This window comes from Macaca thibetana, chromosome 12 (genome assembly GCF_024542745.1).
Source record: "Macaca thibetana thibetana isolate TM-01 chromosome 12, ASM2454274v1, whole genome shotgun sequence".
In the NCBI taxonomy this organism is placed as follows: domain Eukaryota; kingdom Metazoa; phylum Chordata; class Mammalia; order Primates; family Cercopithecidae; genus Macaca; species Macaca thibetana.
In genome coordinates this window covers 66,787,626-66,815,182 of record NC_065589.1, presented here as the reverse complement: position 1 = coordinate 66,815,182, position 27,557 = coordinate 66,787,626, and the positions used below count along the sequence as shown (strand labels likewise).

The following is a 27,557-nucleotide window of genomic DNA, read 5'->3' as shown; positions in this document are numbered from 1 at the left end:
GATAAAAAATGGGATGAGGGATTCAGCAACAGGATAAAAAATGGGCCTGTTTTCACATCATTCTGATCATCTCTGTCCTTCGTCTTCATTTTGCTGTGCAACTCGGGTAGCCGAGGAGAGGTGGCAAAAACAGCGGTTGCCGAGACAAGGCGCAGGCCTCGGCGCCCGCCTCAATCGCAGACAGGGCCTGGGATGGGCCGTCGCGCAATCAACTCGTGGGGGTGGCTGCAGCGCGTACGCCTGGGTCGGGGGGAGGGCGGGAATGGGAGGTGGACCCTGCAAGGGGCAGGAGAAGGGTGGGGACCGGAGTGGGTGGGTCCAGCCGGGAGCCAGGCTCCCCCGCGTCCCTACCCCCACGTGGCCGCACGCAGCCAATGGCACGCCCCCGGCGGGCGCCCTTGGGGCGGGAGGCGGCCCCCCGACCTGCCCAGGCCCCCTCCCAACCTGAACTTCGTTTTTATAAACGTCCCGCGATGAGCTAACCTGTTGGAGGGCGGGAGGGCCGGAGGCGGGAGGCTCACAGAGGGAGAGAGGGCTAGAGGAAGAGGGCGGGAGTGAGCGAACCAGAAAGAAAGGAGAAGAGGGAGGAGGCGCGCCGCGCCATGGTGTCCTGCGCGGGGCCGGGGCCGGGGCCGGGGCCAGGCCAGGCCGGGCCATGAGCCGCGCTGGGAGCTGGGACATGGACGGGCTGCGGGCGGACGGTGGGGGCGCCGGTGGCGCCCCGGCCTCTTCCTCCTCCTCCTCGGTGGCGGCGGCGGCGGCGTCAGGCCAGTGCCGCGGCTTTCTCTCCGCGCCTGTGTTCGCCGGGACACATTCCGGGCGGGCGGCGGCGGCAGCTGCGGCGGCGGCGGCGGCGGCAGCGGCAGCCTCCGGCTTTGCATACCCCGGGACCTCTGAGCGCACGGGCTCCTCCTCGTCTTCGTCGTCTTCTGCTGTTGTAGCGGCGCGCCCGGAGGCTCCCCCAGCCAAAGAGTGCCCAGCGCCCACGCCTGCTGCGGCCGCTGCAGCGCCCCCGAGCGCTCCAGCGCTGGGCTACGGGTACCACTTCGGCAACGGCTACTACAGCTGCCGCATGTCGCACGGCGTGGGCTTACAGCAGAATGCGCTCAAGTCATCGCCGCACGCCTCGCTGGGAGGCTTCCCCGTGGAGAAGTACATGGACGTGTCAGGCCTGGCGAGCAGCAGCGTACCAGCCAACGAGGTGCCAGCGCGAGCCAAGGAAGTATCCTTCTACCAGGGTTATACGAGCCCTTACCAGCATGTGCCCGGCTATATCGACATGGTGTCCACTTTCGGCTCCGGGGAGCCTCGGCACGAGGCCTACATCTCCATGGAGGGGTACCAGTCCTGGACGCTGGCTAACGGGTGGAACAGCCAGGTGTACTGCGCCAAGGACCAGCCACAGGGGTCCCACTTTTGGAAATCTTCCTTTCCAGGTAGGGGCGATGGAGAAAAGGGACCTACACGAGGGAGGGGGAAAGAGAAGAAGAAAAGAAAGGACTAAGAGTATTCGCCCCTACTTGGGAGTGGGTGCCTGTGCTCTACACCTGACCGGGGTTAACCCAGTGGAAGTTTGTCCAGTTCGTGTGAAATCTGTAAATTCCTCCTCTGATTTCAACTGCCTCCGTCACTGCCCTTTCTTTCCTTGTGTGCAGCGCAGACACGTTTTTCTCCTAAAATTGAGGGTCTCTGCGTGCCGTTTCTTCGGACCTCTCCCTTTTCTCCTAAAGAGGCCTTTTTCCTAAGAAGCCTCACAGAGTTGCAACCCCCCCTCCCATTTTCAAAGACATCACTGCTCCAAGATGACCACTAAAGCTTGTTAGATCAAGCCCACAAGCTCCAAACACAGGAACGCAGGAAATCAAAATTTGAGCAAAAGACCTGAATTTGTATGTGTCTATGTATGTGTGTTTGTTTTTATACAACAGACATTTGCAGAAACTGTCCTCATGAACGTGCCCAATAACCATACCAAAAAATTGCAGGCTTGTTAAGATGCCGGTTTGAGAAACTATGATAATCAATCGAATTAACTTTTGTTGTTAAGTGCAAATAATATTTCTTTAATAACGGGTAAGTAATATGTCTATGTATATAATAAAGACCAAACAGTGTGGCTTTTTTTTATTTCCTGCACCCCTGAAAACACACAGACACACACACAGACACACAGACACACACAGTCCTCAACTAGGTGCTCCAAATATCCCAGCCTAATTTTTCTTGTGCTTTTGTTTGTATCAGGGGATGTGGCTCTAAATCAGCCAGACATGTGCGTCTACCGAAGAGGGAGGAAGAAGAGAGTGCCTTACACCAAACTGCAGCTCAAAGAACTGGAAAATGAGTATGCCATTAACAAGTTCATTAACAAGGACAAGCGGCGGCGTATCTCGGCTGCTACGAACCTATCTGAGAGACAAGTGACCATTTGGTTTCAGAACCGAAGAGTGAAGGACAAGAAAATTGTCTCCAAGCTCAAAGATACTGTCTCCTGATGTGGTCCAGGTTGGCCACAGACAGTTTAGAAGCCATTCGGTTGTCTCCAAAAGGCCTTTGGAAAGACTTGAATATGTATTTAATTCCTCCCACCCCTGCCAATGGTGGCAAATTTTGTGAATTGTTTTTCTCTCTTCCCCTTATCTGGCTCTAAAACCTTCTGCTGCCCAGCCTGACTGTGTAGTTCTGATTTTTACTTGTTTATTATTGGTTTTGTTTTTGACTAGGATTTTTTTATATGTTTTAAATGTTCTGTTTCTCCCTCTAGGCCAGTATAAAGGGACTTGAAGTATTTTTTAATAATCCCCCCCAAAATGAATTTCAGAAGCGCCATTCTGATTTAAGGTTTCAGGTTTTTTTAAATTACTTTATTTGTTCATTCCCAGCACTGATTATCTTCATAATCCATTAGGACAGAATGGTTTTCAGTCATTCATATCCTGTAATTAGTTAATTGAATCATTAGCTCTCAGCAGTTGCCCTGAGGCAAGTGGAAAGGCAGGCAGTGCTCTGGGGTCACCAGGAAAGTCTAAAAACAGGCGGCTGAAGGTACTGTGATGGCTTTAAATGTGGCCACCTTATCAAATAGGGTTTGTATCAATATTGAAATGAAGACGATCTTTCCAACTTTGGGTGTTTTGCTTGCTGTTTTAATTGTATATTTTTAACATTTTGTAGGTTTGTGTTTTCATTTTAATTTGAAACTCATGTGTCCTCATGGATCGTGGATGCCTTCATTTCTTGAGCTCTCAATGCATATATTTAAATGGCTGCAATCAGTAGAGTGACCCACGGATGGCATAAATGCACCTCCTTCTCTTGGCCTTGAATCTATGGGTCTGGGATTGTGGCTATCTCCTCAATCCTCAAAAAGAGGCTGAATGAATGTGGCCATGGGTGGGAACTTACATACAGAACCCAGTAAAGAACCTGACTGTCTGAATAAATGCATTGGGCCTCTCATGGAGCTGTAAAGCGTCCAACAAATATGAAAAATGTGAAGTTCCAAGGTCCAAGAAGAAAAATAATGATGTTTCTGAAAGTGATGATAAATAATTACTTTTAAAGTGCTGCATATTTATACAATTGAGAGATTATTTTTGTAGATGTAATGTCTGTGAGCTGGGATACATAGGCAGTGCTTCAGGCATTTACAAATCACTTTTTACTCCTAGGGAGATGCCAATAAACAGAACTCTCTTGTTTCTTCTGAGTCCTTATACATTTGTTTTATTTTTTCAAGTTTGTGTTTCCTCTTGAAATGATTCTTATTTATTACAAAATCTTGATATCTTGAACACAGTTATGTTCTCTGTGGATGAAGGAAACTCAACACTAATTCTGGTTTCTGGAACCTTCATGCTCTCCACTTTTGCCCCCTTCCCTCCCTTTTGCCCATGACTTTAACGTAAGTAGTGATGTTTAAAAATGAGGATATAATTTACAGTGTTTAAAATGATATTTTTTATCAGGCCAGCTCAAAAAACAATAAAATTTTACTTTTCTTTCACTATTGTCAATTTATTTATATAGTTCTATTTTTTTTAATCCATATGTATTTGTATGCCTGTGCATAGAAAAACTTACTCACTTGAAAATTTTTAACCTAGAAAGACCATTATAAATATCTGGACTAGGAAGGTCTTGAAATTAGAAAGACATATCCATATTTGGCAATCGAAAAAGAAACATTTCAAGCTTATCCCATATCACCTTCTCCGGGCAGTCTGCACAGAGCAGTTGACAACTGAAAACATAATTATAAAATCTAAACTTTCAGACGCAATTTTTAGGCACTAGAATTTTCTGTTTGAGGTCTTTTTGCCGCTCAGGGAAATGGCCGCTGAGGAACTGGATGACTCCTCAAGGTTAGCTCCCCACACAATCAACTCAGTTGTTGCTAACGTTTTCGTGTGTAAGTTAGTTACATACTGATATTTAAAACCTCACTGAGTGTGAAAACTCTCCTGGTGGGAGGGCTCCCTCATGACTTTGAGAGAGAAAACGCAGAGACCTAAGACTTGGAGCTACTTTCGTTTTCTCTGTCCCAGCTTGATTTCTTTCATATCTTACTGCCGACAGTGGACAGCTAACTTCGTTTTTGAGGGGGAGGGACAGAGACGGAGAGACAGAGAGAGAGATTTGATGGCGATTCAATCTCTGCAGAAGAAATAACCCATGTACAAGGGGCCATGCCATCCCCCACCTTACACTTCGGCAAGGGTCGTTAGCGTTTTTGTGGTTTTTCTCAAAATATATGTTTTCATGGGAAACGGGCACGTTTTTCCTTTCTCCTCATCGCCAACCTTCCCCTCCATTTTTTGTGAGTCCCACACTCCAGAGCGTCACTCCATTTCCAGGTCTATTTCTCGGGTTTCCCATCGTGGGTAGGGGAGATTGCCTCGAGGTTTTCCTTTCATCTCTAGTTTGCATGTCAGTACCCCCACTCCCCCCCCGCCTTGGAGAAATAGTAGGTTTGCTGAAGATTAAAACTGTACTCAAACGCTCTCTGGAGGAATTTGGATTCAGAGCTAAATCAATAACAGAAGGAGGCTTTGTTATTTATATGCGTTTCCTTTATATTCCAAATTGCGGAGGGAGGGAAGGAACTGGAAAGTGACCCAAGCACTGGGAGGGAGGCCCTCGGGGAGCCCGGGAGGCTAAGAGGGCTTGGAGAGAGGCCTTTCCTTCTGTTGGAGACAGGCGGCAGGAGGGTGCCTCAGAAACTGGGCAGGTTTTTAGAGCCGCGGGTGGGGGAACAAGGCCCCCGTGTCGCGTGATTCAAGAGGCGAAGGAAGCACTGGAGCCGGGACCCACGGCCAGACAAAGGGTAACTGCAATGCTTCCCCGCCTCTGGCAGCCCCCTGGGTCCCTCTGGCTCCGCTGTCAGGGAGCCAGTGTCAGGGGCGGCCTTGTCGCCAAGATCTCCGACTTTCGGAGGCGCTCGGCTGCGTTTGAAAGCGCGCTGTGACCGCGCGGGCTGGCGACCCCAAGGCGGCCGCATCGCCCTTCACTGTTGATCTTGACCGTGCGGCTGCGCCTCGATAGGCATGGAGCGCGCTCGCCATCTCCTGGGCGTTGGGCGGCATTGGCAGAGCTCGCTATTAGCTCCTCAGCCAAATCCTTTCCCATTCTCTAAATCACCAGCCAAGCCGCCTCCCGCCACTACTTTCCACCCCGACCCTCCCTCGATCTGGGTCCACAGCTCGCATAAGACTTTGTCTGCCAGACCTCGAAAGTCATAAACCCGGGGAATGAAGTGGGAAGACTGGGCAAGGAGCAATGGAAGGAACCCTAGTTGTTCCTGTCTTTCCAGTTTTTCACTTAGTTCTTTTATGCCTTTAGTCCTGAGGCACAAACAGCTGTTGTAGGGTTGCCTAAAGGTCCGAAGGAGACACCCCTCGGCTTGCAAATAACGAGGAATCGTCTTGCACTGAAACGTGAGGAGCAGAGACTGCAAGGACCCCGGAGCTGGAGCTTTCGGGAGTAACGAAGCTGCAGCTCCTCGAAAATAGGATGGGTTCCCCAAAATAAGAGCTCTTAAGGATCTGAGGTTTGTGGGGTTGCAGGTTGTGCTTGCCCCCACCTCCCAAGAGAGGACGCGAGAGAGTGAGTCTGTGTGCCTGAGCTCCTAAGGAAACCCTCTGGCAGAGCCAAAGGAGCCTCAGACGTCCCCACCCCCACGTCCTCACTCCCTCTCTCCCCCCCCCCCCCCCCACCAGAGCAGGAGGAAGAGGCCGATTGCGTTCCCCAGAGCCACCCAATTGGTCGCCATAACTCACACAATAAAGTCGCAGCGCGGTGGTCAGTCTTGCCCTCCGGCGGCGCCTGTGTGGTCTCAGTGCGGGAGCCCGCGATCTAACCAATTCCAGCTTGGCTCGCAGACCGAGGGTCCTGCTGCAGGCTGAGACTGGCGCCGGTCACGGGGTCTCCAAGGGTCTTGGGATCGGAGGCAGGAGGGGGAGGACCCCTAGTCCGCTGACCGGACTAGGCAAGAGGGCCAGTGGCGGGGTCTGAGCACACCGCTCCCAGCTAAGAACTGCTGCCCTTCCCACTTCGATGTTTGTCAGACCTGTGAACTCCCTATCCCCGGCACCCCTGGGGGCGCTGAGGCGAGGAACTCTGCTAGCCAGCTGCCTCCGAACGCCCGCTCTTCCCCGGCCAGGTGACTCTGGCTCTTCTGCATTTCCACACCCAGTCAGGGGAGTTCGTCCTGCTTTGCCCTCCACTTGGTGGATGGGGACACCACGGAGTTCTGGTTTGCAGTGTGTAGTCCCGGAGAGGACTCCTGACGATAAAAGGAATGTAGCCATTGGCCACGATTGGTGGATCAAACTGATGGGTTCCCTGGCGGACATTCTCCATGGACCTGTATGGCAACTTCCCTAGGATCAGAGTTCTTAGCCATGGGGACACAAACCAGGAGTAGTGCGGCCTCCTTCCTGGATCCCAAACTTGGGTAGTTTGTGATCCCTTTTTGTGTCTGCGGCCTGGGACTGAGGGCTCCAGCAGTGAATGGGTCTTTGCTGCCAGATCTCCAGGCAGAGGTCTCTGGAGAAAGCCTTACTGTGGGAGTGATTGGGGTAAGAGTGACATTGCTTAGGCCAAGGGACAGAGCTCCTGGTGCCGCCGGACCGCGCCCTCTCCGGACAAGTCGAGAGGCGCCGGTTAATGGAAAATGCCTCCGCTGGAACTTAAAGCCGGTAGAAGCAAGCCGGGCCCAGAAAGCCTGCGGAAAACGGATCGCAAAGCCAATCACAGCCAAGAAGAGTCCCAAGGGACACTTGGGCAGAAGCACCCTCTTGCCCGATGTCCCCAGCTGCCGAAGCCGGGCTTGGAAACCCTGAGAGAGTTAGTCTTCGCTCAACTTGATTTGGCTCTTCTGGCAGCCTCGTCTTTCGCCATCGAACATTGCGGGTGTTATCATAATACTCTGAAGGGGGGGAAAACGGGTCGGGGGGATGTAGGCGGTGCTGAAATGACCGGCTTTGAAGAACCTGCAGGCAAAGTTTCGTCCAATCGTCTGAGCCTGTCCTCTTATTCCCGGTTGTAACTAAATACTGTTGCGAGCGCAGCCGAAGCCCTTTGTTGGAGATGTGTGAGCGCAGTCTCTACAGAGCGGGCTATGTGGGCTCGCTTCTGAATTTGCAGTCGCCAGACTCTTTCTACTTCTCCAACCTGCGGCCGAATGGCGGCCAGTTGCCCGCGCTTCCCCCTATCTCCTACCCGCGCGGCGCGCTGCCCTGGGCCGCCACGCCGGCCTCCTGCGCCCCCGCGCAGCCTGCGGGCGCCACTGCCTTCGGCGGCTTCTCGCAGCCCTACCTAGCTGGCTCCGGGCCTCTCGGCCTGCAGCCCACAACAGCCAAGGACGGACCCGAAGAGCAGGCTAAGTTCTATGCGCCCGAAGCGGCCTCTGGGCCTGAGGAGCGCTGTCGTACCCGGCCTTCCTTCGCCCCCGAGTCTAGCCTGGCCCCTGCAGTGGCTGCTCTCAAAGCGGCCAAGTATGACTACGCGGGCGTGGGTCGTGCCACGCCGGGCTCCGCGACCCTGCTCCAGGGGGCTCCCTGCGCCCCTGGCTTCAAGGACGACACCAAGGGCTCGCTCAACTTGAACATGACAGTGCAGGCGGCGGGCGTTGCCTCCTGCCTGCGACCTTCACTGCCCGACGGTAAACGGTGCCCATGCTCCCCGGGCCGGTTTGGGCCGGGACGGGAGGTGGGGTTCCAGGGAGAGTGTAAGGGGAGGTGAACCGCCTGGGGGCGGGCAGTAGACAGAGAACGGGCTGGGCTGACGTGGGTTGGGGCTGTGTTGCAGGCCTGCCGTGGGGGGCGGCCCCGGGGAGGGCCCGCAAGAAGCGGAAACCCTACACGAAGCAGCAGATTGCGGAGTTGGAGAACGAATTCCTCGTCAACGAATTCATCAACCGGCAGAAACGCAAGGAATTGTCCAATAGGCTGAACCTCAGCGATCAGCAGGTCAAAATCTGGTTCCAGAACAGGCGTATGAAGAAGAAGCGCGTGGTGCTGAGGGAGCAGGCGCTGGCGCTCTATTAGCGTGCGCGTGGCCAGGGCCCGGCTGGGTCTGCCCTTTTGGACAGAGGCCTTGTTTGGGGAGGGGAATCTGGGGCCAAGGCTAAGGCTTTTCCTTCGGTTCCTTCTCTGCTAGTCCCAGAAGCCACCAAGAGATTTAGAGACCAGGCCAGCTGGGCCTCCTTGCTTTCCTCAGTCCCTGAGAAGCCCGTGAGAAACGTGCGGCAGTACAGTGCAACTCTGGCTGGCCTTAAGGCTTCCACGTGGGGGCACTGAGGCCACCTCTCCTTGCTCCTGGCTGGGGCATTTTCACCCACCGCTCATTCTTGCTCCCTGGTACCTGGATTTTTCTGTTTCCACCCAATTCGTTCTACCTTTCCCCCTCTCTCCAGCCCCTTCAGCCTATAGCAGTTGCCTAGTTAGGGCTCAGAGTGGAAGGCCTCCTGAGGGAATGGAAAGGACGGTGGGTACAATTAGGTCTCTGCAGCAGAAGCCCTTTGTGGCAAGGCCAGTATCTTCACTCTGGAGAAAGGAAAGGGCACCATCTACCCTCCACCCTCCTGTCTGTCCTGGCTGATTTGAGAGGACAAAAGCCACACTAGATCTTCAGACTTTGGGAGGAAAAGGGAGAGAAGAGGAGGGGCTGGGTATTGGGGTAAACTTGGAGATATCTCGAAATGAGAAATGTGAAATAGGCTGGCCCCTCCAGCTGGGTAGAATAGAGTGGAACCTTCATTTCCTGAGATTGGATGAGAGAGACTGGGGCTCCAGACAAAGTGCCATCTCCAGACAAGACTGGCAAATATTGCCCTACTCCCACCTTCTCATACATGCCTAGGCCAGGCCCATGAACCCTGTAACTGGATACCCAGAGCCTACCTCTGGGGAAAGGAGCTGCTGGTCTGCTTGGAAGCTCTGTTGCACAGGGAGGAGGGAAAGATATCCAAGGGGAGGAGAAGGGAGTGAACAAGAGGAGGAGGGGTGCTACACTCCAGCTGTAAATATGGCTTTCCAGTTGAGGTGAGTAAAGGTGTCGGCGCATCTTTCTTTCTTGAATTACCTTAATGGACTCCCAAAAGGATAAGCAAAAGATCCTTCTCAAGAGTCAAGGGTTGGGAAAGGAAATTTCTTAGATTCTCCACCCAGCTAGCTGCTCTTGACAAAGCAAAGAGGACCAGAAGTTCCTCTCACCGTCTCCACCATCTGCCAACTCTACCAGAGGCCCAGCTACTGTGCCCCTTCTGAGGCATGTCTGGCCTGTCCCAGTGGAGACTTCAAGGCCCTGGACCCTGCCAGGCTTGCCTCAAGGAGGCAGGGGTTCCCAAATGCCAGGTGGAGTTGTTCTGGGTGTATTGGAGTGTCCCACCTTAATCTCAGTGAACAAAGCCTCCCTCTGGCCAGCTCATTCCACTATCCCTGCCTCTTTTCCCTCTCCTTCTGACATACAGCACTCCTCCTTCGCACCTCCTAGCATGATGCACAACAACCCAAGGATTCAGGATGCCTTCCCAAAGTCCAGTGATTTCTTTTCAGTGGAGGACCTGGCCCTAAACCTGGAGTGGGCACCTCACAGAGAGCCCTGAGCCAACTGACTTCAGTTGATGTTTAGACTAATTTCATTTTCTAGGCTATCTAATAGTTATCATGCATGTTTTGTTTTGATTTTGTCAAAAACAGTAGCTTGTATATATCAGACACAATATATACAAATGTTTTGAGTGAAAATAAATATTCAGGTCTGAGCCAAGCTGTCAAGGGGCTGAAGTCAATTTTTCAAAATGTTTTGGATTACCCCTTAATGTTTTTCAGGCCACCAAATTCGTTTTTCTTTTCTGACTGTTGTTTCACCGCGGGTGTTGACTGTTCGTTAAATGAGAAAATGGCTTCCGAGGCGGTCAGGAAATGGTGTGTAAAAGCCTCGAACCAAATATGTTTGGAATATCCAAAAGGGAAGGACCATGGCAAATGTGAGTGTGTCTTACACATTAAGGGGACTCTCAGCTTGTTGCAAGCTGGGACTTCTGCACTTAGCCTAAATTCTCAAATTTTAAAGCTTGCTGTTATTCAGGGTCTGTAAAGATTTGAGGTTCCTCAAATTTCAAAACAAAACGTCTGTCTCCACGGAGTTTTGGTCCGGCTTCTCTGGAACCGGCTAGGTCCTGCTAAATCCTTGATACCAGCAGGTTTACCAGGAACCCAGCAGACTCCCTTGGGAAATGGGGCCTCAAAACTCCCTAGTCCATCTGAACCTCTAGCTCAGTCCAGGAAAGTCAGGGCCTGCTTGCTACTCATCTTCTTGCAAACACCAGCTCCTAGCTGGTGGAGGTATAAACTAGCTTCTAGCTAGAGGAAGAATTAGCAAAACTACTAAATCGCTAATACTAAATATCCAACATTTCAACTCCCCTTCCCAGAAGCAAATTTTTTATTGTTCTTTATAATTAAATTTTTAATTGTTCTTTAATTGTATATACACACACAACTATATATACATATATGTATATATATTCAATAGGAGAGAAAGAAGCAAGAGCTGCCAAGGCCCTGTGGCTCAAAAGGATTCCCCACCTGGCTGGACACATAGAGGCTATGGTACCCAGAGCAGGATCTCCAAGTCTGACTCTGCATTCAGAGGTTTGCCTGCTCAAAAACAACTGAACAAAGGCAGAAGCCGCACTGAGCTCTTCGAAGGCTGGGGAAAGGAGGAGGAAAGCATACGTACTCAGATCCAGGCCTTAAGACAGACAACACGGAGGCCGTTTCTTTCCAAAATATATCATTAAATCATTGTGTTCTTTTCCTTTAGCCTGGGATGAGTGGGGGGAGGGGATATTCATGGAGATCACTCCTCACAGAAAATTAAATTATTCTAAATATAAAAGCGTATCTCTTGGTTCAGCAGTTTTTTCCAAATCTATCCCGTTTGCTATTTGACACAAATACAAAGACTCTGGTGTCTCCTTCCATAGCCTGGGTTCCCGCAGAGATTTGGAACCACTAAGAAATTTGTAAGAAAAAAAAAATGCTGAAGAGAAAGGACGCTAAAATCTGAGTACTCAACATTTCCTTCAGAAAGACAAATGCGTCCTCTGAAATGCTACAGTCCAAGCGGGCCTCTTTACTAAGAAAACGGTTTTAAAAAGAGAAAAAAACCAGCTTCGTCTGTCATTCAATCAGTTGCGAACTCAGAGGGCGGCGGGGGACGGGGGACGCTTTTAAGGCCTGGGGGTTCTCCCCCAGGGAGGCGGGCTGGGGAGGCTTCCGGGATGCCGGCGGGTGGAAGAGAAATCCGGAATCGTTGTAAATATTCATGTGGGGGGGATGCCCCTTTACCCGCCTCTCCCAGCTGCATTCCCCCCTCAGTGATAGTGGGGGAGGGCAAGGCGACTGCCCCACTGTCCTTAGACAAAGGTGATCTCCTCATATTTTTGTTCTCCCGTCGCTTGACTTAAGGAGTCCATTCCGAAGACTCTGCAGGGAAGGAACTGGCTCTGGGTGTTTTCCCTGCGTTTCTCTTCTTTCGTTTCTTAAAAGAGCATAAATAATTAAAGTTTGGCAGGGAGGAAAAGCTTTCTTGCAGAACTGTAGTGGCAATAAATGAAATGACTCAGAATCCCTTCCCCAGTCAGCTTTTACGAGAGCTGCCAGACAGTGTCTGTTCACGTTCTCCAGATACCAGGGGCGCCCTGACAAAGTTAAGGTCAAGTTAGTGTCTTATCTTGGGTGGCTCAAAATCACCGCATCGCGTCCCGTCGCTGTGCGGAAAGCTCTTCCTCGCAGAGCTGCTGGCTGCGCCCCGAAGGCCTGGTGCGCTCCCTGCGTTTCGGGTGGGGCCGCGCAGGCAAGGACAAGGCCACAGAGCCGGGGTCTTCACGGTAGGTTCTCGAGCGGGACGCGCGGGTCCGGAGGCTGCGGTTTTCCCTGGGTTTGGGGAATGGGGGCAGGAACTAGGAGGGAGTTGGGGCCAAAGAGCCAAGCGGGCTGGGACTGGAATGAAAGCGCTCTGGGTTGTGGAGTGGGTCGGGGGGCAAGGGTCCGCGCTAAGGAGCCGAAAGGGACCGGCCGCCCCCTTCCCCTGTGCACCGGCGCGCCACTGCAGTTGGCTCACCCTCCCCCGCCAAATCGCTGCTCCCGCCGGAGCTGCCGTCGCCATGTCGTTGAACTTGAGTGGTTCGTCCTCCCCATTTCCCTCTTTGGCGGTCAGCAGGCTCCACACTGGGGGCGCCGGGCTGCCTGCGCCCCACCCCGTGCTGCCAGCAGAGAGAAGGTGCGAGAATTTTTGCGAACCCCCAGATACATAAAGACCTGGATTGAAGTTATCGCCGCTGCCCTGGGTCCTGAGCTACCGCAGGGCCAGTGTGCAGCGTCCGGGGAGCCATTTTAGGAGAGAGATCCAGGGGCGTCGACCACGAGTCCTAAAGGGAGAGGCTTGGGCCTGGGATGGAGATGGGGAAGCAGATACGTGTGCTGGGGGTCTGGGTTGAGAAGAATATCAGCTGGAATCTGGGCAGGGGTGCCAGTTGTGGGGAAGGAGCACACAAGATGGGCAGTTCTAGTTGGGGGAGGCTCGGTGCCCTCCAGTTGCCACAGACCTATTTGCGCAGTGTTGGGGGAGGGAAGCAGACATGGGAAGGGGCGGAGGAAGGAGAGAGGAAGGGAGAAAGGGAGGGAGGAGAAAAAGAGGAAGGGGGGGACATCAGCCAGAAAATAGATATTAGCTCAGACCACCCGCCTTTTCTCTGTCTGTCCGCACGGTGGGCAGAGCGCACAGCACCGGCACTGCAGCAGCCCGGGCCAGGGAGGGAACCAGCATCACAGCCAGCGCCGCCTGCCCTGGGTATAGGACTGAGGCCCAGGCCCCAGCACTGGGATTGCCTGGGCGGAGGAATCTTGGGGAAAGGGGCAGCCTCATGCCCTCGGTTCTGGGATTTGGGTTTGGGAAGGGACGGTTTACCTTTGAAAAGCGTCTTCTCTCTCGGAGCTGGGAGCCCAGGCCTCGCCTGGACCCATGGGCTAGGAGAGGGTCGCGGCAGGCTGGGAGGAGAGTGAGGCCTCAGGGGAGTGCATGGGGTGCCCCGCGAAGAGTCTGCCTCAGAGCCAGGTGACACAGAGGGGCTTCAGTAGGAAGTCAGGCGCCGCTGACAGCCCTCAGAGAGACAACCTATTTTGGGGCAGGGACTGAAGTGACCATGCCAGCCCAAGGGTGCCAGAAGAGCCTCGGGGAAACGCAACGTGGATGCGCAGGCCTTGGCGGGGCTTCGAAGCAGTGAAGGGTCTGGGTGTAAGGCGGACACCCAGGCCAGGCCTGAAAGCAGAGGGGTGAGGAGGACGAAGGTGCGAGTGTGAGGGGGTTGTCTCTTGTGGGGAGCCAGCGGGAAGCCAGGCACCCTGAGAGTAGGACTCCAGATCCTTTTGTTCACCAGACTCCCCAGATTCTAGGGAGGCCAGGGGCCACGGGCTGAGCTCGCTGCTGGCCTTAGTGCTAAAGGGGAAGACAGAGAGGCAACAGGGAGAGAGACAGAGACAGTGACACACAGCTTAGGGGAAAGGAGGGGAGAGGATGAGAGGGCAGAGAGAGACAGGAAAAAGGAGACGGGAAATCAAGAGGAAGGAAGAAGGAAAGCGGAAAAGAAGGGGAAGGAGAGAAGTGAAGACATGAGAGAAAAGGGAGAAGACTGAAGAGAGACCAAGCAAGGAGAAAGAGAGGCAACAGAGAGGGAAACCAGAGAAGAGGAAAGAGAGCCGGGTGGGCACGAAGGCCCCGGCCTAGGTGAGTGCCTAGGCGGTGAGTGGCCTGGGTTTTTCCGAGGTCAGCCCTCGCACCCCTGGGGGCAGAACCGGAAAGAGCCAAGTCACTCCGCGCTGAACGCGCTGGGCAGAGAAATATGTAAATCAGGGCTCCCTGCGCCCTAGAGAGTGGCGAAATTACGCCCGCCCGGTGAACAAGAAGCAACAAGCTCCCAGGCGGGTGAGCTGCAGAGGGTGGCAGAGTCGCGGGGGAGGGAGCGGCTGCAGTAAGGGGGGTGGGGTTCGGAACCTCACACCCTCACACCTAGTTTCTAGCTTCTAGGGAGCCTGGAGCCGGGGCTCCCCCCCCCCTCCGCTCGCTGCTTCTCTCCCTTCCCCCTTCCTCCCCCTCTTCCCCCTCCTTCCTCCTCCCCACCGGCCTCGGTCCGCGTACTTAAAGCGGCGCGGGAGGGCGGACGCGGGCGGGCGGCCCGTTCGGGCGGTGGCAGATGCGCCCAGCGGTGGCAGCGGCCAGCGGCGCGCAGGTGACCGGCCTGAGGCGCAGCCTGGTCAGGGAGCGCCCTGGGAGAGCTGGCGGGAGAGGGCAGCCGATCCGCCCCCAGCGTCTCGGCGCCAGGAGCCGTCCCAGGGCGTGTTGGCGAGCGTTGATATAGATATAAGGACATTTCTCTTCATGGCGTCACGTGACATAATTACCACCAGAATCAATCAAGATGAATTGCACGTCAGCGCCCGGTGGGGATTTTTGCTTAGTTGATCCTGGCCCAAGCCTCTTGTGCAATCGATGGCTCAGGTTGGCTGCGCGGGGAGAGGCCAGGGGCTCGCTGGCGCGCACGCCGCTGAGCCATGAACGACTTTGACGAGTGCGGCCCGAGCGCAGCCAGCATGTACCTGCCGGGCTGCGCCTACTATGTGGCCCCGTCTGACTTCGCTAGCAAGCCGTCGTTCCTTTCCCAACCGTCGTCCTGCCAGATGACTTTCCCCTACTCTTCCAACCTGGCTCCGCACGTCCAGCCCGTGCGCGAAGTGGCCTTCCGCGACTACGGCCTGGAGCGCGCCAAGTGGCCGTACCGCGGCGGCGGTGGCGGCGGCAGCGCGGGGGGCGGCAGCAGCGGGGGCGGCCCCGGCGGGGGCGGCGGCGGCGCGGGGGGCTACGCTCCCTACTACGCGGCAGCCGCGGCGGCAGCCGCTGCGGCCGCGGCGGCCGAGGAGGCGGCCATGCAGCGCGAGCTGCTCCCGCCCGCGGGCCGCCGGCCGGACGTGCTCTTCAAGGCGCCTGAGCCGGTGTGCGCTGCGCCGGGGCCGCCGCACGGCCCCGCGGGCGCCGCCTCCAACTTCTACAGCGCGGTGGGCCGCAATGGCATCCTGCCACAGGGCTTCGACCAGTTCTACGAGGCGGCTCCCGGGCCCCCGTTCGCCGGGCCGCAGCCCCCGCCGCCTCCCGCGCCGCCACAGCCCGAGGGTGCAGCGGACAAGGGCGACCCCAAGACCGGGGCTGGTGGCAGCGGGGGCAGTCCCTGCGCCAAGGCGACCACTGGCTCAGAGCCCAAGGGGGCAGCGGAAGGCAGCGGTGGCGACGGCGAGGGTCCCCCGGTGGAGGCGGGGGCCGAGAAGAGCGGCGGCCCAGGTAGGCACCGGGTGCTGAGAGAGCGGTGGGCCCGGGGGCCGCGGGGGCGGGGGGGCGGCGGGGGCCTCCCTCTGCTTGCGCCGTTTTATGTGCTACTTTATAAGCATTCGAAGAGGTTTATACATCCTATAAGATTTCCCGGGCCGTTGTAAAGCGTGTTTATGGTAGGAAACCAATTTAGGTGGGCTTAAGGTAGACTTGGAGGAGGACATTAATCGCTGTAGAGAGCCTTTTCCCAGTTTTGGGCAAGGGGGTGCTAGAGACCATGGAGGGAGGGAGGGAGATTTCAAGCCAGTGTGAGTGCGTACACCCGAGCCTCCTGCTTTTAAGGGAGAGAGGCGGGGGGTGGGAAGGGGGGGGAGTTTGATCCTTGCACTGGACTTTATCCAAGCCGCTAGCTGACGCGCGCCGCTGGAGTCAAGCAGATGCCCCGGCGGGCCCGCTCTTGTCTCTCTTCCCTCAGGTTCCACTTTAGAGCCTGCCTGGCCCTCTGCTTCCCCACCTCCGTGCCAGGCTGTGTGCGTGTGTGTGTGTGTGTGTGTGTGTGTGTGTGTGTGTGTGTGTCCGGGCGTGAACACATGTCCACGCCCGCACTCTCTCCTGTGCCCGCCCATATATCATCCCCCACGACGCAGGCAGGGCCTTTCAGCTGCGGCAGAGAACGTCCCCAACGGGGCCAGGGTCTGGCCCTCGCTCAGTGGCCCGGGCGGGCGGATGGGGACTGGCAGGCTGCGGCCTCTCTCACCCCTTGGTCTCTTTGCCTTGCAGTGGCCCCCCAGCGGTCCCGGAAAAAGCGCTGTCCCTATACCAAGTACCAGATCCGCGAACTGGAACGCGAGTTTTTCTTTAACGTGTACATAAACAAAGAGAAAAGACTTCAACTCTCTCGGATGCTCAACCTCACTGACCGGCAAGTCAAAATCTGGTTCCAGAATCGCAGGATGAAAGAAAAGAAACTGAACAGAGACCGTCTGCAGTATTTCACTGGAAACCCCTTATTTTGAGAGCTCCAGGAAGCGACCCCTCCCCAGCCCCACTCACCCACCCTCCTTCCCACCAGCCTGCCCTCCGCAGGCCCAATGTCCTTGGGTTTAATGACGTCTCTTCTCTGTGGAACTTCACGATTCCTTCCCACGGTCAACTCGGGACCTCCCAGCGACCACTGCAGCCTGCGGACGAGGCCGGAACTTGGCCGAGCGGATCCTAATAAGGGGAAAATGGTAAATGCAAACGTCCCTTTACAATTTTACCGCCAATGTGCTGTCGTTCCCCCTCCCCCTCTCCGAGTCCTCGTGGGGACGCGGCGGGGTCTGTAGGAAGTTAGGCCGGGTTGGGTGTGCTAGAAGGCGCTGGTGTTTTGCTCTGAGTTTTAAGAGATCCCTTCCTTCCTCTTCGGTGAATGCAGATTATTTAAACTTTGGGAAATGTACCTTTAGTCTGTCATATCAAGGCATGAGTCACTGTCTTTTTTTTTTTTTTTTTTTTGTGCGAATAAATGGTTTCTAGTAAAATGGAGGTTACAGCTTCAATACACTGTATGAATTCTCCTCTTCGAGGTTTAGTGCCTCATTAGGATATTTTAGTGGCCAGAACCCATGCAACTGAAAATCGAATGAAATACTTTTTAGTCCCACTAAAATAGTAGTCATTCCCTCCCACCACCTCTAGGTTACTGGTTTTAAAAATCACGTTAGTGATGAATTTCTGAATTGATGATGTGACCAAGAAATGCTGGCGCTGCCTTCTCCAGACAGTAAGGCTGGGGCAGCAGAAACCTAAGAAGCAAACTCCCACCCCTACCCCTAGTCTATGTACTTGGAATTTCTGAAAAGACAACAACCATTTTTAAAAACTGGTTAGAAAATCCAAATGATCTCTTACAAGCTAACAAGGAGCCACAGTCCCTTAAAAGAAGAAACCAAAATTAGAACCTTCCATTGAAGGGAGAAGTTTTCGAAAAGGAAGTCATCAGTAGGTGAAGAGGGCTTGCTGGTATCATCAGTGGACCTGAAGCAGGGAAGGTAAACCCTCCCCGCCCCCACTGAAATAGGGCCAGGAGCTGCAGACCCTCTCGTGGCATTTATCGCTTCAAGTTAAAGAATGTGGTGAGGGCTGTACTGCACTTTATGTTGCAGGGCCAGGCAGGCTGTTTACAAAACCTTGAACTGTCTAGACAACACCATAAAAGCCAAAGTTCTAAACAGCTTAATTGGGTTATATTATACACCTTCTGGTGGACCCAAAAGAGATTTCCGCAATGTGCAATAAACTGGAGGAGTGAGAAAAGCTTCTCTCTCTCTGAAAAGAGTGAAGTGAATCTTATGACTCTTAACCTCTCCTAAGCCCAAAGACAAAATATAAATCTGTAAATGCACAGTATCCTATGCATCTTCCAAGGAGTCATGCATTTCAAAATGCAATTTTAAAAATTGCTAAGCCTTATTTGGGAAGGAAAAAATAAGTGCATAAATGTATGCCTTTGAACTTCCGAAATGTCAAGGTCATCACCTTTAACCTTTCTGAATAATTAGGCGCCTTAAGGTTCTTCTTGATTTTCAGCTGCCACCCACTCTCACACATACATGCTCACACATAGCCAGAGCCACACACACACTTATGACCACACAAAATCATACCAGGAGCTCACCATAAATCTAAGAAAATTCCTAATTTCAGGATCAATAACCTTAATTTCCCTGCAAACGTTTGTGTAATGCAATAGCAGTCAACTTCTTTTTAAAAATACTGATTAGATTAAAATGCCTGCTAGCTGCTTTCACTACAGCTAGGAAAGGCTGAGAATTTTGGCGGGGGGTCTTAAATAGTGATCCCCTTTGCTTTAATGAAGAACTGCAGTTTTAAAATCAAGCATTTGAAAGAGGGAGTTCTGTGCACCCTACACCTTCATTAAATTTGAAAGCAACTTGCCACCCTGTGAAATAAATTATTGCACTTTCTATAATAAGGAACAAAAGGAAATATAATTATATTGCTTTTAAAAGCATCCTTTGGTGAAAGATGCAATGGAAACAAAGCCTACAATCGAAAAATTTCGTTAAGAAGGGGATTCCTTTGTTTGGGATTCTAGATATCGGTTAAAATGTCAGTGCCACAATAGTATGATCGTTACATGAGCTTAAAACTGTTTTTTTTGTTTCTTTCTGTTTCCATCTATTTTTTAAAAACTTCATCTAAACACAGCAAGCTTGTGTGCCCACCACCCAAGGCAAGCCGAACCCGAGATACCATTTCCCGTTTGCAGGGGCCTGGAGATCCACACGAGGGCGCGCTCACGTTCCAGAAACCGCGTTTGACCAAGAGGCCGCGGTACCTTATCTGTCCAATACTGGATTCTCATAGGCGACCTCAACCCCTTACAAACAGGCGGCAGCTAAGGTGTTTGCTAGTTTATTTGTTCTAAGCAGCCATGAGGTGTGAGAAGCTGTATAGAGACAGAAAACGGAGCAACTAGATTCAAGAAACAGATAACCTAATCTTTGTTTTTTTAAAGATAAAGCTATTGCAAAAGAATAGCTTGGTATAACTTGATGGTGTGGAGGAGAGTTTTCAAAGATAAATGTATGCATTTTGAAATACACCATAGCCACTGCTAGTTAATTAAATTAGGGAAAATCAATTTTCTTGGTTTCAGTGTGGTGAGCCTTGTCTAGGGTTGGACACCCCCCACTTACATCCCCCTACCCCCCCCCCCGCAAAAACAAAAATACAAAAAACAAACAAACAAAAAAAACTAAAAAAACCTTCGTCGGTTTTGCTCCCTCTCAGACCGCCTGGAATGATTAAAAGGCTTTTGTTTATAACAGGTCAGGGCGCGGCCAACTTAACCAAATGTCTCTCAGAAAAAAATAAGAGGAATGGGGGACTGGGAGAATCGTTCTGGTTTAGGGAGCCCGGGGCCGTGCCTGGCGTGCGCGGCTACCAGTGGCGACCGGGTGGCGCCGGCAGGACTGTGAGTTGGTGTGCCCAGGCCAGGCTGGGCTGATGCGGCCACGGGAGGCAGCAGGCACTGGGGGAAACGTTTATACTTCAAGGCGTTGTGGAACGGGGAATGTATTTGAAGCAAACGGGCTTTGCGTTTGACAGAACACGCCACCCTTCCAAACTGCACGCCGGTCTTGAGCAGAGTTGAATTTTGACTCTCAAAAGCAGTGCATTCGTTGTGTGCCCTCCCTCCTCCAGCAAAGCCCCTGACCTTGGAGAGGGCCTGTGTCCCCGTCCGGAGTTCACAAGAGAGGAGAGAGGCTGCCGGACATTGGCCTCTCTAAGGGAGGATGACTGCCCCCTTTCCCTCTCCGAAGTTCATTGTGAAGAGCCTGCAACCCCCAGAATTAGCGCCAGCCTTGTGTTCCCCGCGGGCAACCTTGGCTCCACTAGTCTGACCGCCGGTCCAGCTTGGCCATAGTGAGGCAACCTTTCCCGAGGCTGAACGGGGTCCTCGGTCTACGTGGAGTGAGAACTGCCCTCCCTAAATGTCGTTGTGTTCCTCCCAAGGCGGCCCCAGCGGCTGCACATCTGGCTGTGCGGGGGCCCCTTGTACTTGGCTGGCAGCCGCCTGCGAAACACCGCTTCTCAGCGGTCTGCAGTTCCTTTCCTCCCTGCGCCCAAGATGGGCCTGACAAGGGCCGGGAATCAGACCAGGACCTCTGGGGGCTGAAGATCTCTCCCCACCCCCATCTTTCAGAGTGTGTGGGGCTTGCGGAGAGTGGCCTTCGATCCTGAGGCGCCAAGGTCTCAGACTCTGAAGTGGAAGGGAAATGCGCGAAGTAGGAGTCCTTTGTGTCTGTGAAGAAAGAGGCTCTCCGGCAGCCGGCCCTTGTTGCACGTCTCGATAGACCCCTTATTGCATTGGTGGTAGACTCCTCATTTGCCCACTAGATTTCCTTTCACCTTGGCTTGGAGGTGCACAGTGCAACCCGGAGCAGAGCCCTGGGAAGACAGCTTTTCATTGACTCCATCCGCTCTGTCCCCAAAGAGTGAGACAGCCCAGAGGTGGCTCGGGACCCTAATCCGGGGTGACCCTAAGAGCCCACAGGTCCACTCAGGCCCAGGGCTTCAACTTTTCTTCCAGGAGACAAGAGTGCAGATGCAAGTCACTTTTTGATTACAAATGCTAATTTCTTGCTCAAGTTATTCTTTTAATTTTTCCCTGGAAAGAACTGTGGCAGGAAGACGGGCGTCTTGGTACAAATATGGGTATTCATCTCCTTTATGGTGCAATATTGATTTATTATTAATGGTAACTGCTCCAACTGATCTAAACATGATCAAAACCATCAGCTACATTAAATACTCATAAGCAAAATAAAGGCTGGCCTTTAGAGCACTGCCTTTTTATTCCGTTTGTCTCATCTCAGCCTTAGAGTCTTAGGTACACTTTCCATCCTTTGGGGCTCAGATCATTCTTTTGTATTATTTCTATCTTGCTCGATTTTTAAATGATAAAATATCTCAAAATATTGGCAGTCTCTAGTCTCAAGGAGAGGGTCTGAAGGCAGAAATTTTAAAGATAAAAATAGAATTTTTTTAGAACAGATTCAGAACTACATCTGATATACACATTTTTGTCTGTGAGTAAAAACCTATGTAACTCTAATATGGGAGTGACTTAGAGCTCAAAGTCACTGAAAGCTGAAATGGAAAGGTCCCCAAATTCTGAAGACACATCCTGCCTATTCACTGCAGACCTACCCGCCCGCAAGGAATTGGTTGTTTTTAGCCTGTATGTTTTCTTCATGTATAAATAAAGAATATGAAAGGGCATTTGATGGGCATAAAATTCCCGATTAGATTAAGCAGTCTTGGCTTGCTTAGGGTAGGGAAAATTGGGCAAACGAGTTCCCAGCAGCTCTCTTGGCCGAGAGGCAAAAGGGAGACACTCGATACTGCTGGAGCGCCAAGCTGGTGTCAGGACGCCTGCGGCAAGCGAGTGCAGCGGGCACTTTATCCAGCCTTGGGCACGCTTAGCCCTGGCTCGGAACAAGATCTCTACTATGTGAGAAAGCAAATTTCAGGGCGCTGATCAGTGGTTGTTAGCTTTGAACAGTACCTTAGCAACCTAGAGTCAAAAGTTACGGGTTTTTTTTTTTTCCCCCCTGCGTCCTCAACCCCCACCCCCAAGCTCAAAAACAGCCACCCCTGTGGAAAGGTAATGTTTAAACCTCAGGCTATGCTGGGATGCCGCAGCCAAAGCAGTTAGAGGCGCCAGGCTTTTAACCTGACAATGATGTTGTATTTGAACAGCTGCATAAAGGTTTAAAAGGTCTGTCTCATTGCCACCGCGGAGTTTTTTAAAAGAGGTTATTGTTTGGGCGAGAACACTGAGAGGGAACAAGCGAAACGGTCCCAAGGCCGAAAATAATGTTCAACGCTTGTTTCCACCAGGCCAGGGGAGATTCCTTTTTGGAAAGAGGGACAAAGGGTTTGTTGGGAAAGGGTTTTGTAAAGGAGCGGGCGGGCTACTAAGTCCCCCAGAATGCTGAGGCGCTTTAATGAACATCAGGCCCCAAAGAAACGTTCTGTTGAGGCGGAAACCCAATTTACCCACAAGTTCAGTCTCTGGGCCTGAAATCCAAGGCCAGCCCATGCCCCAGCGAGTGTGGGGAAAAGAGAACACAGATGCCCTCCCAGACTGAGAACTGGTTCACGGTCAGAGTTTCTGGGGCTGCTTTAGTTTCTCGGCTGGCAGGAAGGGAACCTGGCAGGCTGAAGGATGGCTGCAAGCCCTGGCCAGCCCCTCACTCAGGGCAAGTCTTTGGAAATCAAGGTTAAAGCTCCCCGCTGCTGCCCCGAGGCCCGGGCTTCCGCAGGGCGGCTCACCCGCCTGCAACCAGAGAGGCAGGGAGGAAGTTGTTGAAGTTTCTCATAAAACTCTGAGTTTCCATGGTGGTAGTGGTGGTAGTGGTGGTTCTTTAATGAGCTGGACCACAATATCAGACCATATCCTCTTTATAGAACTTTCCCTCACCAAAGGAAACAGAGAACTAAGATTCCCACCGCCTTCCCCTCCCTTACCCAAGTAAAGCCTTGTCAAATAATTTTAGGAATTGTCCAAAACTGTAAAACTCAACTTCTGACAAAAGTACAACTTTTAATATTTGACAATTTGTGTTAAAACAAAAATTGACCTTCTTGGTTAGCAGCGAAGGGAAAAAAATCAATAGTATAATTTTCAATAATTCATAAAGTGAACGCCATTATGCTAAATTTAACTATTAATCTTATCCTTTACAAAGTCTCGATTGATTTGTTAATAAAGTATCTTCCCGTGTGTGGCAACAGCGGGCATAACTCTTTAAAAACCTTCAGAAGCAAGAAAATTACCAAGTAGCCCAAGAATGTAGATGAGAATTTTATTGATCGCCCTGATTCTTCTTAATATGTATTAATAAATTCCACAACCTTTTGTACCTTGCACTTGTCAGAAACCAATGCTTTTACAAAATCCATAAAAGGAAAACATTTTTCTTTGCAGAAGAACCAAATGACACCTTTGCATTTCTCTCTGTCCTCCTTGGCCCAGTCAATTTTCTAAAACTTCTGGATTCTGAGGGTCAGACTTTCTCCTATTCTTAAATTTTTTTTCCTTTCCTCCTTCCTTTCTGCCCTCGATTATCAGGGTGTGGGGAGAGAAACCTCGATTTAGTTCTCCTGCCCGGAGCCCGAGGGACGCTTTCGCGGATAGTGAACTGTTAGCAAAGAATTGTCTCTGGGCTGAAAGCTCCCAGATGTCCAGACCCGCAGAGGTCAGGGTGTGGTTCCTCTGAGAGCCGAAGGCTCGTGTAGCCCGCTGGGGCGCATAGGGACCGGGAGCCAGGCAGGAGGACCGAGGGAGAGGACAACGCCAGGACCCGACCCATCCATGGGGATCTGGGCCCGGCCAGCTGCTTGGCCTCCCGGCCCTCTCGGCCCTTTTTTGCCTCCAGCCTCCGAGAGACACCTTGGCCGCTTCTTTGCCCCGAGGGGTCTTTCCTTTGGACCCCTGAGGTGGGATGTCTCAGGACCCGCGGAATCCGACTCACCTTCCCCGCTGGGCTGCCCGGAACTAAATTAACCAGCCTGCGCCCCCACCCGCTTGTCCTGGACCCGGCCCTCTTAAGCGCGTTCTGCCTGGGTGTGTGTGGGGGGATGCGTCTGTGCGCTGGCGCCAGGGCACTCTGGCTTCCCTCCCCGTCCGTGTGTGTCCACTTGGAGGCCCCTAGAGCTGAGCCTTCCCTTCCGCCAGTTGGGTCCAGTGGCCGAAGCGGGGGACGCAAGTGGGGCGGGCTGGCCTGGCGTGCCCTGGAGAGGCGGACTGGAGGGCGGCGGAGAGCGCTGGGCCGGTTGTCTCCAGCGCGCACTATCGCGGGCGCGTAGTAGATGTCGCTGTTGTCCGTGCTTACGCAGCTGGCCAGCCAGGCTCTGGAGCACGTGACCTGAGAGGAGGCTGCGGCTCAAGGCCATTTTCAAATCTCATTGGCTTGGTTGTCATGTGGTCGGCAGAGGCATCCACAATTACACGGGGAATGTTTTCCTAGAGATGTCAGCCTACAAAGGACACAATCTCTCTTCTTCAAATTCTTCCCCAAAATGTCCTTTCCCAACAGCTCTCCTGCTGCTAATACTTTTTTAGTAGATTCCTTGATCAGTGCCTGCAGGAGTGACAGTTTTTATTCGAGCAGCGCCAGCATGTACATGCCACCACCTAGCGCAGACATGGGGACCTATGGAATGCAAACCTGTGGACTGCTCCCGTCTCTGGCCAAAAGAGAAGTGAACCACCAAAATATGGGTATGAATGTGCATCCTTATATACCTCAAGTAGACAGTTGGACAGATCCGAACAGATCTTGTCGAATAGAGCAACCTGTTACACAGCAAGTCCCCACTTGCTCCTTCACCACCAACATTAAGGAAGAATCCAATTGCTGCATGTATTCTGATAAGCGCAACAAACTCATTTCGGCCGAGGTCCCTTCGTACCAGAGGCTGGTCCCTGAGTCTTGTCCCGTTGAGAACCCTGAGGTTCCCGTCCCTGGATATTTTAGACTGAGTCAGACCTACGCCACCGGGAAAACCCAAGAGTACAATAACAGCCCCGAAGGCAGCTCCACTGTCATGCTCCAGCTCAACCCTCGTGGCGCGGCCAAGCCACAGCTCTCCGCTGCCCAGCTGCAGATGGAAAAGAAGATGAACGAGCCCGCGAGCGGCCAGGAGCCCACCAAAGCCTCCCAGGTGGAGAGCCCCGAGGCCAAAGGCGGCCTTCCCGAAGAGAGGAGCTGCCTGGCTGAGGTCTCCGTGTCCAGTCCCGAAGTGCAGGAGAAGGAAAGCAAAGGTCGGTATGAGCAGAGTTGCCACCCCAGCGGGGCGCGCAGCCCGGGAACCCGGCAGAGAGGGAGTGCCGGGGTGCCCAGCGCCGAGCCGGCGCCCGACTTGGCAGGTGCTGCTCCGCCTGGCTTTTAGAGGGCTGATCTCAGCCCTGAGAGAGTCCCCGCTTCTCCCCTGCTGCCCTGGCCCTCCCCGCCAGTCCTAGCCCCACACTGATGGCGCCCGGGCAGAGGAAAAGCTCGCGGGTTTTATTTTTCCTGAGCTAGACCTGAAACACAACAAAAGAGCGCAAAGGAGACCTGCGGCTCGTAAACACGACCCCAGAGCCTCCTTTCTCCTGCTCAGAGTTGCAGTTCCAGTTTTGCCTTGAGCCCAGTGATCATGTTAAGGTTACCCAGGGCACCGTGTTCGTGTTCACGTGTATGCACCCCGCATCCTGCGAGCTTGGGGATGGTGAGGGGAAAGAGATGGCTGGTCTGGTTGGTGCTTGAGTTGGGAAACAGGGCTTACTGCCTTTGCTGGGCTAGTTAACCTTGGCTTTGTTTAGGAAAAGTGCTGCAGGCTTTGCAATCCGTCGGCAAAGAGGGCAAAGGCGGAGGGGGAGAGTGGAACCCGCATTGCCCACCCTGCAAGGCCAGCCTTAGTGCTGGGCTAAGGAAAAGAGCCAGGGATCTGGCTTTTTGCGAAGGAACCCCGCTCCTCTCCCCCAGTGCTTAGAGGTGGGCCACAGTAGGGGGCTCCATTTCTGGGGGAATGCTTTTGTGTGGGGGCAAAAAGACATGAAAATTAAGGAAATTCTGGGGAATGCAACAATACCCAGGCAAGGTGGGAAAGGTGCTCTAGCTTCCCCATTTATCTTTTGAAAGAGAATGAGCACCTATAAGCCTGACTGTGGGGCTCCCTGACTGCCTAGGAGAGGTGGGGAAGAAGCGGCAGATTTGGGGACTTGAGGCAGCAGTGGGGTTGGTAGGCTTGTCCAGGTTGTGGCTTATTCCCCTCGGTCCCTGTTACCAGCTGAACCCTTAGAATGTTGCTGGGGTGATCTGGAAAGTTTACTATTGTACTAATGTTTTGTACAAGTCAGAAAGTTGAAAGAGAGAGAGAGAGAACCCAAATGCAGACTGTCCTGCCATCATGTCATTTACATAATGAGGCATCAGTGTAAGATTCCCTTCCAGGGCCCACTTCATGTGAGTAATGTTTAATACTAGCATTTTCCAAAGCGGCCTGGCTGCCAGCAGGGTCATGGCCAAGGGTACATTTGAACAGACTGAAGAAAAAAACCAAAACCAAAAAAACCCAAAAACTCTTGATTTTTTTTTCTTCTTCTCCCTTTAATTTTGTTAGAGGAAATCAAGTCTGATACACCAACCAGCAATTGGCTTACTGCAAAGAGTGGCAGAAAGAAGAGGTGCCCTTACACTAAGCACCAAACGCTGGAATTAGAAAAAGAGTTCTTGTTCAATATGTACCTCACCCGCGAGCGCCGCCTAGAGATCAGTAAGAGCGTTAACCTCACCGACAGGCAGGTCAAGATTTGGTTTCAAAACCGCCGAATGAAACTCAAGAAGATGAGCCGAGAGAATCGGATCCGAGAACTGACCGCCAACCTCACGTTTTCTTAGGTCTGAGGCCGGTCAGAGGCCAGGATTGGAGAGGGGGCACCGCGTTCCAGAGCCCAGTGCTGGAGGACTGGGAAAGCGGAAACAAAACCTTCACCGCTCTTTGTTTTTTGTTTTGTTGTATTTTGTTTTCCTGCTAGAATGTGACTTTGGGGTCATTATGTTCGTGCTGCAAGTGATCTGTAATCCCTATGAGTATATATATATATATATATACATATATATATTAAAAAACTTAGCACGTGTAATTTATTATTTTTTCATCGTAATGCAGGGTAACTATTATTGCGCATTTTCATTTGGGTCTTAACTTATTGGAACTGTAGAGCATCCATCCATCCATCCAGCAATGTGACTTTTTCATGTCTTTCCTAACACAAAAAGTCTATGTGTGTGGTTAGTCCACGAACTCATGGCATTTTGAATACATCCAGTACTTTAAAAATGACATATATATTTAAAAAAAAAAAAAAAGATTAAGAAAACCCACAAGCTTGGAGGGAGGGGGACTTAAAAAGCACATTACAATGTATCTTTTCACAAATGAATTTAGCAATTGTCCTTGGTGAGATGGGATATTGATGATTTATGCCTTGTAGCCTTTCCCTTGTGGTGCATCTGTGGTTTGGTAGAAGTACAACAGCAACCTGTCCTTTCTGTGCATGTTCTGGTCGCATGTATAATGCAATAAACTCTGGAAACGAGCTCGCT

At 52.5% G+C, this 27,557-nt stretch overlaps 4 protein-coding genes across 4 annotated transcripts; all 4 read left to right on the top strand.

Annotated features, from left to right (window-relative positions):
* Window positions 1–485: 485 nt before the first annotated feature.
* HOXD13 (homeobox D13) lies at window positions 486–3,709 on the top strand. The gene is made up of 2 exons (XM_050751799.1): window positions 486–1,436; window positions 2,245–3,709. Exons 1-2 carry the CDS (start codon window positions 656–658, stop codon window positions 2,493–2,495), a joined length of 1,032 nt encoding a protein of 343 aa, XP_050607756.1. The 5' UTR covers window positions 486–655; the 3' UTR covers window positions 2,496–3,709.
* A 3,874-nt stretch (window positions 3,710–7,583) lies between these two features.
* Window positions 7,584–10,272, top strand: HOXD12 (homeobox D12). The gene is made up of 2 exons (XM_050751809.1): window positions 7,584–8,164; window positions 8,311–10,272. The coding sequence occupies exons 1-2, from the start codon at window positions 7,591–7,593 to the stop codon at window positions 8,547–8,549; spliced, it is 813 nt and encodes a 270-aa protein (XP_050607766.1). The 5' UTR covers window positions 7,584–7,590; the 3' UTR covers window positions 8,550–10,272.
* A 4,704-nt stretch (window positions 10,273–14,976) lies between these two features.
* On the top strand, window positions 14,977–17,415 carry HOXD11 (homeobox D11). The gene is made up of 2 exons (XM_050751801.1): window positions 14,977–15,900; window positions 16,669–17,415. The coding sequence occupies exons 1-2, from the start codon at window positions 15,120–15,122 to the stop codon at window positions 16,902–16,904; spliced, it is 1,017 nt and encodes a 338-aa protein (XP_050607758.1). The 5' UTR covers window positions 14,977–15,119; the 3' UTR covers window positions 16,905–17,415.
* A 6,631-nt stretch (window positions 17,416–24,046) lies between these two features.
* Window positions 24,047–27,554, top strand: HOXD10 (homeobox D10). Its single transcript, XM_050751800.1, has 2 exons — window positions 24,047–25,231; window positions 26,572–27,554. Exons 1-2 carry the CDS (start codon window positions 24,487–24,489, stop codon window positions 26,847–26,849), a joined length of 1,023 nt encoding a protein of 340 aa, XP_050607757.1. The 5' UTR covers window positions 24,047–24,486; the 3' UTR covers window positions 26,850–27,554.
* The last annotated feature ends 3 nt before the right edge of the window (window positions 27,555–27,557 follow it).